The following is a 13717-nucleotide window of genomic DNA, read 5'->3' on the forward strand; positions in this document are numbered from 1 at the left end:
AGATGAAAGTATATTTTGCTGGGATTTGCAGGTTACATCCCAAAGCCCAGAATTCTCTTTATTTTAAGAGAAAAGGGCAAGAGAAACAATCGTCATTCCTTATTGGAGACATGAGCAAATATTTCTATGCCAAGCTAATAGAAAAAAAAATCACTGAGTCTGGCAATAATAATAATAATAATAAAAACTACTACTACCGTTATTGCCCATGCACTGCAAAGCAGGCACTATGCTAAGTGTTTAAATACGTTATCTCATTTAACATAATCCTGATAAAAAGCTCCCTGCAGTGTAGGTGTTTATTACATTTTACAAATATGGAAACCAGGAGTTAGTAACTTGCCCAAAGTCCAGAAAAAGCTGCACAGTAGCAGAGCAGGGATTCAAACTTAGACTTGCTTAAGCTCTGCCCCACCTGCAGGGTAAAGTAGTTCCTACCCGGAGGGGCTGTTGTGCATTCAGAGTTCAGTTTTCTTCTCACATCTGGCTTTCCCAGCAGTGAGCTCTAAGGAGAACACAACAGATTCTTGATTAAGACCTTTTCTGTTTCATGGAAGCCAGTGTTCCCTCCCCTTCAGCCTTTTCTTCCTCAGACTAAACATCTAACTTCATTTATGTCTAAAATGCAAAAATCATAAAGACAAGTCCAGGGGACGCCATCTCATTCATCCCCACCCTTTGCTCAACTCCCTGAGATTTTCAATGGGTTGGCTCCCCTACGGAGAAACTCATAAAATAGAATGCATGGGGATTTTGAATTCAAATATAAAAATAGCACTTTATTCCCAAAAAACGTTAATTTCTAAATAAGTGTAACTGATCCATCCATTTTGCTTTTCCTGTATTAAACAGAATCCTTTAAGAAAAGAACGCTCTACTGCCCTTGTGTTGTGGAATCTGCACACTTGTACCTCTTTATACTTTGAAGCTATTAGATGCTATAAAGTTACTCTATCAGACAGAAGTAGACTGCTAAACTAAGGAAGGGGGTAGTCATTAAACTATAAAAAATAATTTAGAAATACAAACAATGATCTGATTTCTATTTGAATGGCAAATAGAGAGTGTCTACTTGGTACGTAAAGCTGGTAATCTCTTTGAAACTTCAGTTGTCTCTTATAGGCAGCTAAGGGAGAGAGAGAATAAATAACCATAGGGGCAATGGGAAAGGCGACTACATTTATTGAGCCCCCACGTGGTGCCAGGCACTGGAGTAGTACATATATTCTCTCACTTCATCAGCACCCGACTCGATGAAGTGAGTACTGATGTGATTCTCATTTCATTGATAAGGAAACTGGGACAGGAGTATAAGTAAGTTGTCCAGAGTCAGATAGCTGGGAAGTGTGTCACAATTAGAGCAGAGGGAAAGAGAGACCATGTTAGTGAGAGAGACAGAGAAAGGAAGACTTGGAGAATGAGACACAGAAACGGAAAGGAGAGGTGCTGATATTAAAACAACAAACAAGGAGCAACACGCACACAAGACTTGCTCTCGCCCCTCCTGTCGCGCCAGCCGCATCTCTACCCTCTTTGGCATCTTGCTTTCCACTCCAGCCCATCCACCTGCACACAGTGCCCTGCACTGACCATGCTCTTTCTCTCCTCTGCTGCTGGGTGTCTGCCCCTTCTACCACTGCCTAGAATTCTCTCCTGCTACTCTGCTCTTCCTTCACCTAGCTAAAACTGACTCAGAGGGTCCCATTAGATCCAGATACCAAAGCATCTCACCATTTCTCAGCCCCTTTGAGAGAAGATGGGCTTCCTGGCCACTGGTTGGTGGTGGAAAAACATTGTTTGGAATACACAGTGTCCTGTCTCAGGATTTGTTCAGATTCTTTGGTGCTTTTACTCCTAAAGCATTTTCACATAAACCCCCCACCCACTCACACACACACACATACACACATAATATATACCCTGGAGAATGGAAATGTTTCTGTTTTTTCAAATGAACCGACTAGGGTTATTAGGTTACTTTCTGTTTTTAGTTACTGTTATTAGATTAAAAGTATTTTTAAAACTTCTATAATAGCAAAAATGTTTGTATATCTGACAAGTCAAGTCCTGACATGATCACATTAGGGCTTTTAACTCTGTCTCTATCATAAGTAAACCTAGGTAAGTTGAATAATTTTAAACAGAAAATTAATATCTATTGAAATTACAAAGAAAAATTCTCCAATTTTCAGAAAGTAATTTAAGCTTTCTTAGGATAGACCTAGTCTACTAAGCATAGAGATGGATCATATTAAGTACTGAGTTGGGTCATTTCATTGCTTACACATTTGATTTGTAACATTATCATCAGCGTTTCTGATTGAAATAGGGAGAATGTTGCTTGCCCTGGCTTTATCCTCTGCCTCTTTGTCAGTTTGACGGCTTATTTAACTGCAGGAGGCATATTAGGATCCTTTTCAATTTCTTTTGGGTCTGCAACATTGCATCAGAGTGAATGGAATTGTTTGTTCAGAGCCGCCCCGTTTATGTTTAAGAAATTCATTTTAACTTTTTTCCTTTTCTATCTTATCCCTTTTTTTGTTTTGGCTCTGCAGTTAAACACTTGAAGAAGAAAAATACTACTGTGATAGAAATCAGTAGCCGTAGCTTCACAGGGACAAGCTCTTATTACAGTCTGAGTTTAATTAGAAAAAAATTCAACAAGCATTTGTTCTTATTATTAAATGTTTCCATTTTCGTAAGTTATCCAGAGTATTCTTCATCACATATATAGACACACACATGGAATAGATAAGAGATGAACACTAGCCTTCAAATAAGATAAGATCTAGCCAAAAACAAAAATGGATGGGACTACTAAAAATAGAAATGTCATTAAATACAGCTATCTCTCGAAGAACAGAGAGAGCTCTAATGATTATGTTCACACATATATGGAGACTTAGTCTTTTAATATCTTGATTACACCAAACTTTTCAAAAGAAATCAGTAGATATCCATCATTTTTATGGAAATTTTTATCTACTTTTCTGGTGAGAGTAGAAAGGCAAAGATACGGGACTTTTTATAAAAACGTACTATTTTCTTCTATTATTGTAACATATTATTCATAAGCAATACTCACTTGTCGAATTGTAGTTCAATATTAAAATATGGGAATGCCAAAGCGCTCCACTGTGCACTTCAGATGATGACACCTGTACTTGTGTTGTCCAAAAAACATGGTGTACGGCCTGAAATTGTCTCATTATAAACATTTTTTTTAGGGGCCGGCCCCGTGGCCGAGTGGTTAAGTTCGTGCGCTCCGGGGCGGCGGCCCAGAGTTCGGATCCTAGGCGCGGACATGGCACCGCTTGTCAGGCCACGTTGAGGCGGTGTCCCATATGCCACAACTAGAAGGACCTGCAACTAAGATATACAACTATGTACCAGGGGGGATTTGGGGAGATAAAGCAGGAAAAAAAACCCATTTTTTTTAAATCACTGTATTTAATTAAAAGTTTTGACCAGATCGATCACAGTTTCTGACGGTGTTATCTCCAAGTTGAAAATCACTTTGGATTTGTTTTCTTATGTAAGGAGAAACTTACAGATCCTTTAAAGGGCTCTTAATGTTGCCAAATGAACACCAGTAGGTGTGTTTCTGTAAGGTATATAGTTATTCACGGGGACCCCTCAGAGATGACCAAGAAGAAGAAGAAATGACACTGGTCCCAGACTGGGTTTCCTGGTGGGGTGGGGGGCGTTGTAGGGTTGGGCTTGGATAGGACAGAGACACGACGCTCACTTTACAGGGCTTTTCAGAAGCCAGGAGTCTCTCTTAGTCTTGATGATGTTAGAATGAAGCAAGGTTCAGCCACGTCTCCTGGAAACATAACTTTCTGTGAAAATCCCACCCCATTTACATTTACACATATTTGCACTAAACATATGTTTGACTTGGGCATAGGGCAAGCAGCTTCTAAGATGAAAAGAGAAAGAAAAGGAAAAGAAGAATGGATGGTTAAATACAGAGCCCACTCCCTTCGCGTCGCGATATCAGTAACTGATGGTGGCACCTTGGCCTCAGGGCCTTGTCACAGCCTCACAGTCCTTCAGCACGTTCTGGACAGCCACCATCCGGACCGTTGGGCCAGCAAGTCCATCTGTCCCGACATGGAACCCATTGGCCATTCCTGTTGAAGCCTTTGTTCTGTGGTCGAAGGGTGATTTCCGATAGAATAGATCCTTTCCAAAGGCAACTTCCTGAATCAGTTTGGGATGCGGCATTCTACAGAGGGGCCTTCCTGATCCCTGGAGCTGCACCCAGCTTTCCACAACTGAGGCAGCAGAGTAGGCTGCATGGAGAGATTTTGCATCCCTGCACTGTGGGCAGGATGGTAGCACTTGTGCATGGGATATGACCTTCTTGCGCCTGCCTCTGCTGCTTCATCGTTCCACGAGCCTGAGATTTAGAATATGAGTGTTTGCCAGGTCAACGGTTACTTTAAAGCTGCATAGGTCCTTAGAAATCACCAGTCCTGGGATTTTAAAACCTGGGATGTTGCTAAGGGCCAGGCAGCTACCAAGGAAGCAGGCCCAAGGAAGACTGTGGCAAACTGAAGACAGGCATCTGTCCCTCAGGGCAGCCCAATGTTGCCAGATCTTATAGGCTTTCAGAAAATGCTAGAAATGTGGGTTTTTTGTGGGGTTTTTTTTTTGGTGAGGAAGATTGGCCCTGAGCTAACATCTGTTGCCAGTCTTCCTCTTTTTGCTTGAGGAAGATTGGCACAGAGCTAACATCTGTGCCAATCTTCCTCTACTATGTATGTGGGACACTGCCACAGCATGGCTAGATGAGTGGTGTGTACATCCATGCCCAGGATCCGAGCCTGTGAACCCCAGGCCACCAAGCAGAGCGTGTGAACTTAATCACTACACCATGGGACTGGCCCCCAAATTTGGATTTTTAAAGTCTGAAATCTTCTGATTTTTAAATGTTGATTACTCATTAAAAATTTTTTAACACCATGGATGAAAAAACATGTTTTATGGAAAAGCAAACCATTTTTAACAGAGGAAGGTGATCGTGTGGACTCTAGAATCCCAGATTTCTGGCCTTGCAGTCTGGTGCTCTTTCTATGGGCTCGAAGGGATTTGTGTCTCTGGGTGAGTGTCTTTGAAAGCATGGACTTCTTGGTGTGTGTTTGGTGAGCGGAGCATTTTCTGTGCCCTCTGAAATGCACACAGCCTCCCCGCCCGTAGCTCTGCTCTTTAGCTTAATAGCTTACAAGCCGCTTAGACTGCTACAGTCTTTCCATTGCTACACAGAAAGCCAGGTCCACACACTGATTGAACATTTGTCATTGAAACAGTCTTACTTTAAAACTTTAAAGTGCCCAGAGATTAGCTATCTGGAAAAATGCATTTTAAACCTTCTGAAAACAGGTAATCAAAATTCTCTTCTACCCCAAACTGCAACCCCAGCTCATCTCTAATGGACCCGTATACCTCCAGGTCTACCTGGAAACTCGTTTTAACTTCACTTGTAAGTACCTAGCTGTGTCTGAGGTTAAATTTGCTGCAGAATGTTGCTCATACTTCTGGTGGGTCAAGTGTTGCCTCAAAAGCAACTTCTACTTAAGAATCTGCTGTTAGTGCGTCATCAAGCACCAAAAAAGATGTGATTTGTTTTTCTTCTTTTCTCTCAGGAAGCTGACAGCTGGGAAATTATAGAAGGGCTGAAAATAGGCCAAACCAATGTCCAGAGACCAGACAAACATGAAGGCTTTATGCTGAAGAAAAGAAAATGGCCTTTAAAAGGCTGGCACAAGGTAACATTTTCATCATACTCATGTTCAGATCATCTTTGTAAATAGAGAAGCTCTCGTTTGGTCTCATTAGGTGGCACCAAGAGTATAGTTGTATGGGTAAAACTCATTTTCAAAGCCTTATTTTAACCATGTGGGTTGCAACCTATTATACCTGTTTAAGTCTGACATCTGGAATATCTGTAGGAAGGGAAAAAATATTTTACATGATATTTAACATCCAGTTTGTGCATATTGTCTACTCTGGCTTTTTCACTTAAATTAGTATGAATATGTTCTTATTAAATATTCTAAATATGAGACGTTTTTAAATACATACATATATTCCATTGGATGGATTTATATCATATATCCCACCATTATTGAACCAATTCCCTATTGCTAGATACGTAGGTTGTGTCTTAATTTTTTACTGTTAAGATGTTGTGATGAACATCCTTATACATGAATGTCTATTTAATTCTTTGGAAAAGTTTCCTAGAATTATTATTATTACCAGTGCAAACTAAAGATGGAAAATCACTGATCTTGGAAGTTTGTTTACTGCACTTTAAAGTATTTGATTTATTCCTCTCTCCTGTCCCCTACATCGTTTTTCCATCTTGCAGTTTTAATTATGGAGAAAATATTCTGCACTACATTGTTGCAATTACCTGAGCAGCAAGAATTCTTTGATGCTAAGGAGGAGGAAGTTGTCTTCCATTTTTAGCATAAGCCCCTGATAGACCACCAGAATCTTCTCTGAAATCACTGGAAGACCAGGTTCATCCTCTTGCCACATCTGCCAATGGATTTCACATCAGGGCAGGTGGATTTGTTGGCCCAAGTAGCTGGGTGGTGGCTGCCCATTGGTCCACAGCAGGGAAGTTATGGATTGATTCTAACATCCTTGAGAAAATACATTTTTTGTAATTTAAGGGAAAGACTTAAAAATTAACAAATGGGAAATGTTGCCCCAATCCCCCGTCTCTAAGAGTGAAATAAAAACAGGTCAAAGAGGCTTCTGACTAATGTTTCCTCTTGCTTGTCAGAAACCTCCTCAGTCTCCCCTGAATCCGTAATATTATCCCAATGCCGGTTATTTCTCTCCATCCTTGTTCTTCCTTGGATTTTGGCCCACTGGCCGTACTCCTTCCTAAAATCACCTTTTGCCTTTCATTCTGACCTTACTACTTTGCAATTCCTCAAATCAATGGCCTTGCTAATCTCCTCCCCCGTGACCATCCTATAGGTTATCCTTGCTAAAATTCTTTGATTGATAGAAATGGAAAAATAGAAAAAAGAGGTCAAAGAAACAAATTTTATATGAACTGCTAACTTTAATTTAGCACTCTCAGTTCATGTTTCAGCAAAACTGGCCTTGTTTCAACAGCAACTCTTTCTGGACCATGATGTTGAACATTTTGCTACATAAAAAGTAGGAGTTGTCCCTCGCATTGCCTTTTCTCCTGGTCTTTAAAGCCATCAGATATTTATTCAAGCATCAGCCCATTTGATTGCCCAAGTTATGGGCGATTGAGTAATCAAGGGTTTTTCAGCTGTAGAGATTCTTGCAGTGCTACTTGCCCCCCAGAACCTGTAACAAAGGGGTTACAGTGGCCTTCTATGAGTACTGTGGAGGGTATTCCCGGGCCTGACTGCCTGCCACCTCAGCAGCTGATAGTCCTGAATCACAAAAACTTCCCAGCAGGGTAATCTTCCAACAACAGAAAGACTCCTTGCATCTGTAGAGACTAGGGGAGGGCACTGGACCCATTGTTTGATTGGGTCCTCGGAGCTGTTTGTTCTCTTGTCAGTTGCCCATGGAAAGGAAGTCAGTAGCAGAGAGTTCCTGAGTGTTTGTGGAGCAGCAATGACTAGATTCGTTTGAACTGGACCAGGAGCATCTTGGAAGAGACAAAAATTGCCAAAAGTCTCTCTCTCTCTTTTTAATTTTTACCCTTAATGTAGTTCAGAAATAATTTTTAATCTCTTTTACTATTAGTGAAGTGTGAGCATTTTGCTAAGTAGAGATGCAAGTATATTCCTAAAGCTACTTCTTAAACTTTCCAGATAATTCATGATTCATAGATCCAGTCCACTGGCTTCTGTTGCAGACATGAGCATTTTCAGGAATTATCCATGGTATCCAGGGAAATGCAGGAGTTTACCTCCAGGATGAAAAATTCTCTGTAGACAAGCTCCTCATAGAATCGCTGTGACCTAACCCAGGTTATTCTCATTTCTCACTTTCAAAAACATCCCGTTGTGGGGGCAATCCCGGTGGCATAGTGGTTAAGTTCACACACTCCACTTTGGTGGCCCGGGGTTCACCAGTTCAGATCCTGGGTGCAGATCTGTGAACTGCTTATCAAGCCACGCTGTGGCAGGCGTCCCACATATAAAGTAGAGGAGGATGGGCATGGATGTTAGCTCAGGGCAAGTCTTCTTCAGCAAAAAGAGGAGAATTGGTGGTGGATGTTAGCTCAGGGCTAATCTTCCTCAAAAAAACAAAACAAAACAAAACATCCCATTGTGGTTCATTCAGAAAGTCTTAGCTGCAGGCCCTGAGATTCCCTCTCTCCCCTCTCCTCCCACCTACCCCCCCCCCCCTTTAAGAAAACCACAGTGAAAAGATTCCGTCCCTATTGGATTATGTGTAAAAGAACCCTGGTAGGTTAATAGTATGGAACTGGAGCCTGACTTCCTTCCTATTTAATGTGACTGAGCCTGGTCAGGTGCACTGAATCCAAATACGTTAAAATGATCAAACGTATTGATTACTAAATGCCAAGCAATGCTAGATCCACACTTGTGAATGTTTTATATAATTCAAAATACAGATGGTAACTGGGCCTTGTTTGGTTCTTACAGCGTTTTTTTGTCCTGGATAATGGAATGTTAAAGTATTCAAAGGCACCACTCGATGTAAGTAGCACCCAGGACATGTTACAAAGATTGATTCAGAATTCTGCTTGAAGTGAGTAAACATCATAGTCGCACAAGCCTTGTGCCATGGTTACCAGCTTTGTGTATTTCTGCACCTGTAAGATTTAACAAACTACCTAACTTCCATGTTCCATAGAAGGTGTGTTTTGTTGCTTATGCTCAGACTAGCGTAAAATCTCAAACTGGTGCCTGAACATTTAATTTAACTATTGTGATGTTTGTCGTTAAAAACAGGAGCTTAAAACTAAAAGCGACACACTAATAAAATATCACCCTTTCTGTCTTAGAGAGAAAACCCAAATAGACTTTTTTCTGCATCTCTCAATAAACTATGCTTTATGTGCTTTTTTGAGATTTAAAGCAACCTTTGTTCTTGTCGATGCCCTTTTAAAACCTGTCTTATGAACTTCCTTTCTATTTTATACATCCTTTTATCTGGGGAATCCTAATTCACTAAAATTATTTCGCCATTTTTCTTTAATATAAAAAGTAGTTGTTTGCGTGCTAAACTGGAAAATGCCCTCCTTCCTTTCATTGTGATGTAGGGGAAATAACAGAGGGCTCAGATTTCAGTTTTGTGCTCAACTCTTCCATTGAATCAGCTGCATGTCCTTGATCAAAGGGGAGCAGCCAGAAGGAAGAGCTGGCTGCTCTGTGCTCTCTGGCCCCAGCTGCCCAGTTCTGCACTAGCAGCTGTCTTCTAGCCGATTACTTGGGGGTGTTCTGGGTTGCAGGTCAAAGATTGACCAGAGTTATTTTAGGAACCACTAGAGATATCTTTTCGGGGTTAGAAGCTGGGCAATCTAGAATTATGAATAATTGATGTTATGTGTTATGCCAAAAACTGGAATAAGAGAGGAATAGTCTGACTTAGTAAAATTGCTGTGGTCACTGCAACTTCAACTGTCCTCAGATTAAGGACCTTAACCTCAGAACCTTAACCATTTTTCTTTTTGTAAAGGAGGTGTAGTAATCCATTTCCCGTCGATAAGTTAAAGATTGCATTAAGCTTTCTTCAGTACAGAAACACATCATTTATCCTTCCAGCCTACTAACTAGTCTTTTGATTTCAGATTCAAAAAGGGAAGGTCCATGGGAGCATTGATGTCGGGCTCTCGGTCATGTCAATTAAAAAGAAAGCTCGGAGAATAGATCTTGACACAGAAGAGCACATCTATCATTTGAAGGTGAAATCCCTTTTCAACAGTTTCTCTGTCGTTATCAGGGGAAATCACTTGCCTATATCAGTGGTAAGTGGAAGATTGCTTCCACTGTTACCTTCTCCTCTCGTTCATTGTTTTAGGTGAAATCCCAGGACTGGTTTGATGCCTGGGTCTCCAAATTGCGCCATCATCGATTGTATCGGCAGAATGAAATTGTGAGATCACCAAGAGATGCTAGTTTTCACATATTTCCTTCAACCTCCACAGCTGAATCCTCACCCGCTGCTAATGTTTCCACTGTGGATGGAAAGGTATGACTTTGTTGTATAAAAATCAGCCCAGAAATTGCTTAGAAAATTACGTACACACGTAACTGAGTCTCTTTTGACAAACCAGAACGAGAAGGTTTTCTTTGTAAACTAACCCTCAGAAGACAGTGTCATTTTGCAGCAAAGTTAATCTCAAGTATGGATTAGGCAAAAATGTGGATCACCAAGAGAAGTTGCTTTTCCTTTCTCTGAATGGACTATATCCTAATTTTATATGGCTTTGTAGGAACATTAGGAAGTAGAGTGAACATTTGGTTAATCAACACCTAGAAATCAATGTCTTCCTGGGTGTTAATAAGACCACAAGGTTTTGAAAATGAAACTTGCTTTCTTGCCTTGGGCTGTGATATATACATAACCCGGAAGGAGACTAGTGAATTTCCTCATGAAGTGAATGCAAGTGAGCTAGAGAATGTGACCATAATATAAGCAGTGGTCCGTTTGAGTGGCCAGGCACTGGGTTAAGCATTTGACATTCATTCGTCTCTAGTCTTTACTGTGGCCAAAGTTCAGAGGCAATAAAGAATTTGTCCAGAAGTTAGCCATTAAACAGCTGAGGCAGGATCTGAACCCACATCTCTCTGTTCCAAAAATCAGTGCCCTTCCCATTATACCAGGTGCCAGGCTAAGGGAAGCTGAAGCTGTTCTTTGGGCTGTAATAAGAGTTCATGTTGCTGGTGTTCATGTTTTCTGTGTTGCTGAAAAGCTAGAAGTGTTGCCTATTAAAAACCAAGGTTAAATGATTGTCCCATTTGCAGCCACATGGATGGACCTTGCGGGCATCATGTTAAGCGAAAGAAGCCAGACCGAGAAAGACAAACACTGTATGATTTCACTCATATGTGGAATATAAACAAACTTATGGACAAAGAGAACAATTTAGTGGTTACCAGGGGGACGGGGGGGAGGGGGAGGGTGGGCATAGGGGGTGCAGGGGCACATTTATATGGTGTTTGACAAATATTAATGTACAACTGAAATTTCACACTGTTATAAACTATTTAGACCACAATAAATTTTTTTTTAAAAAAATCAAGGTTAAGACAACAGGCAGAGAGACAGCTGTTTCTGCCTTTGATTCAATAATTAAGTTCTCTGAGCCATAGCATATTGCACTGCCCAGGGGTGTTCCAGCTTCCTACTTGGCAGCTGTATTGAGAACAGAGACATCTGTGAATAAGCTGGCTGCCACAAGGAATTGGGTTCAAGAACGTTTCAGTGAAGATTCCACTTTTTCTCTGTTTTCTTATATAGAAATATATGCAATACATATATCCAAGTTTCTTTTGCAAAGCATTTATAAACCTCATGGAGTAAATGAAAGACTAATTAGACAAGATTAAATGAAATACTACTGCATTCAGTTGTTGCTATATCAATGGAAATTACTTGAGTAGAATTTTTGTTAAATCCCATTAATTGTATTTCACAAGGCTCTCAGACCTTATGTTATTTCATTCTGTTTGCAGCCTTGCCAAGGACTGTTTAATCATCTTTCTCCCAGGATTAGGTTGTAGGGTTAACCCTAATATGAACCAGTTCTGAGATAAAAGGGAACAAACCAGGAGGTCCAGTGGTTAGGAAGCAGGGCACTTAGAAAATGACCCAACGCAAGATGCTCAACATAGTCCTCAAGTTTCTCTGGGTCTCCTGTGTTCTCGCCACAGAAGAGAATGGATCCCAAAGTTAGTCCAAATTAAACAAGAAATGTATTCCAGATGGATGTTTTAAAAATGTAGATGTTTAATTCTTTGGTTCTCCCAGCTGCTGCCTGCGTCTTTTGCACAGAGTGTTGATAAAAGATGTATTATTTTCATCCCTTGTGTTCCTTATTAAGTTACTTGGATGATATCTGAGAATGGAGAACTGAAACCAAATCCTCCCCACAGTTTGCCTTGGAATAAGAAAACTCTTCAACTCTGATTTTCATAAAAGATCTATTGCTCTAGTTATGAATGACATCCCTCTAAGATCTAACTCAGTGAGGGATTTCCGTTAAATGTACCAAAACGCAATGAAGAGTGAAAAGAGCTCTTTATCACTCTGCTTTCATTCTAAGTATCAAATGATGAGACTCCTGAGTGTTAATTGGTGTGTGGCCCTGTGTGGGTAACAAATAAGTCTGAGTTTGCTAAGTATGTGCATATTCACTTCATAATGATTTAGAAGAGACACAGTCAGTTGTAATTGAATATTAAAGTCAAATGAAAGTTTTAAAATTGTTTCAGCTTTTTGGGAAATAAGTTTCTGCTTTTTTCACTAAGTGTTTACTGCAGTCACTTTAGTATCTACCTACTACATACAACTTTAATTTATTTCACATAAAATCCCTTTAATGGAAAGTCTATCAGCTATGGATAATAACTTGCCAAGACTACCTTTTTATATACCATAATTTTCAATATGCATTCAAAGCGTTGTAAGGTTGCTGCTGGTGGATGATGCATTTAGGAATCACGTGGCGGAGGAGACTTGAGCTGATCATAAGAGTGCAGAGAACTTTTAGAAAGGAACGGCCCTCGGTCACCAGGGAAGAATACTGCAGTGAAGACACTGCATCAAATGCAACTCACTGAATAACTTAAAATTTTGGGGAATTTGAGCTGGCAGGTCCTTGTCAGTATGAGACATAACATATTTAAATGTTGTCCCCTTCATTGTATGGTGGAGATAGCACCCTAATGAGAGTGTTATTATTGTTTATGAATTTTGGCTTCACTGAGAAAGTACCACATTTAATCAAGAGGCTTCTTCCATATTTTGAATGAGACCTTTCTTCTTCTCTTTTTCGTCGTTTTGAAGATGCTTGTATTTGTTTTAATCACTTAATTGTCCTGTTTCTGCTTACCCACACACTTCTTTTTGTTCACTGTAGGTGCAACCAAACAGCTTTCCCTGGCAGTCCCCTTTGCCATGCAGCAACAGCCTCCCTGCAACCTGCACCACCGGCCAGAGTAAAGTGGCAGCCTGGTTACAGGACTCAGAAGAAATGGACAGGTGTGCGGAAGGTCAGTTCTTGCCCAGTGTGGGCTCTCAGGATAAGCCAGAAAAATAGAAACAAAAGAGGTGAATTGTGGGTGCTGCACCTGTCACCCCTCAACCCCTTGAATGCTTCCACCTCTCCTTTTTCTTACGTTTATCCATCAGATCCTTCTCCGTCCCATGACTCAGCTTCTTGCCTGTCTGTTCTCCTGCACCCTCACAACTACTGAATCTGGTTTCCCCCTTAGCCTGACTTCCACCCACTCAGGCTTATCCCTTCTTCTCGTTACCAGTTCCCTTCTGGCTTCAATAGCCTCCCACTCCCTGGACCCTGAGGCAATAACACAGAGGAGAGCTGCCTCCGGAGCACCCTCCACCCTCGCTCCTGACTGTCTGCCAGGTCACTTTCACAGCTCCTTCTCTGCTGCTCCGTCTTGCCCACAGAACAAGTGTATGTCTCCTGACAACCTGGCAATAAACAGCACAATTATACTGCATCTTATATCCACAGTTGCCTGTTAGTCGTGTTCTGCTATGGATTAGT

At 40.9% G+C, this 13717-nt stretch overlaps 1 protein-coding gene across 50 annotated transcripts in view; it reads left to right on the top strand.

Moving 5' to 3' along the window:
* Positions 1-13717, top strand: part of OSBPL6 (oxysterol binding protein like 6) — a 198763-nt gene that overhangs the window by 132011 nt on the left and 53035 nt on the right. For 35 of the 50 annotated variants that reach the window (XM_070580305.1, XM_070580318.1, XM_008515493.2 and 32 more), the window contains 5 exons: positions 5652-5774; positions 8625-8678; positions 9773-9886; positions 10003-10173; positions 13067-13199. In XM_070580305.1, coding sequence (XP_070436406.1) covers positions 5652-5774; positions 8625-8678; positions 9773-9886; positions 10003-10173; positions 13067-13199 — 595 coding nt within the window. The remainder of the gene's footprint in view (positions 1-5651; positions 5775-8624; positions 8679-9772; positions 9887-10002; positions 10174-13066; positions 13200-13717) is intronic. The other 15 variants (XM_070580295.1, XM_070580309.1, XM_070580312.1 and 12 more) reach the window with 1 other exon arrangement.

This window comes from Equus przewalskii, chromosome 17, assembly GCF_037783145.1.
Source record: "Equus przewalskii isolate Varuska chromosome 17, EquPr2, whole genome shotgun sequence".
Lineage (NCBI taxonomy): Eukaryota > Metazoa > Chordata > Mammalia > Perissodactyla > Equidae > Equus > Equus przewalskii.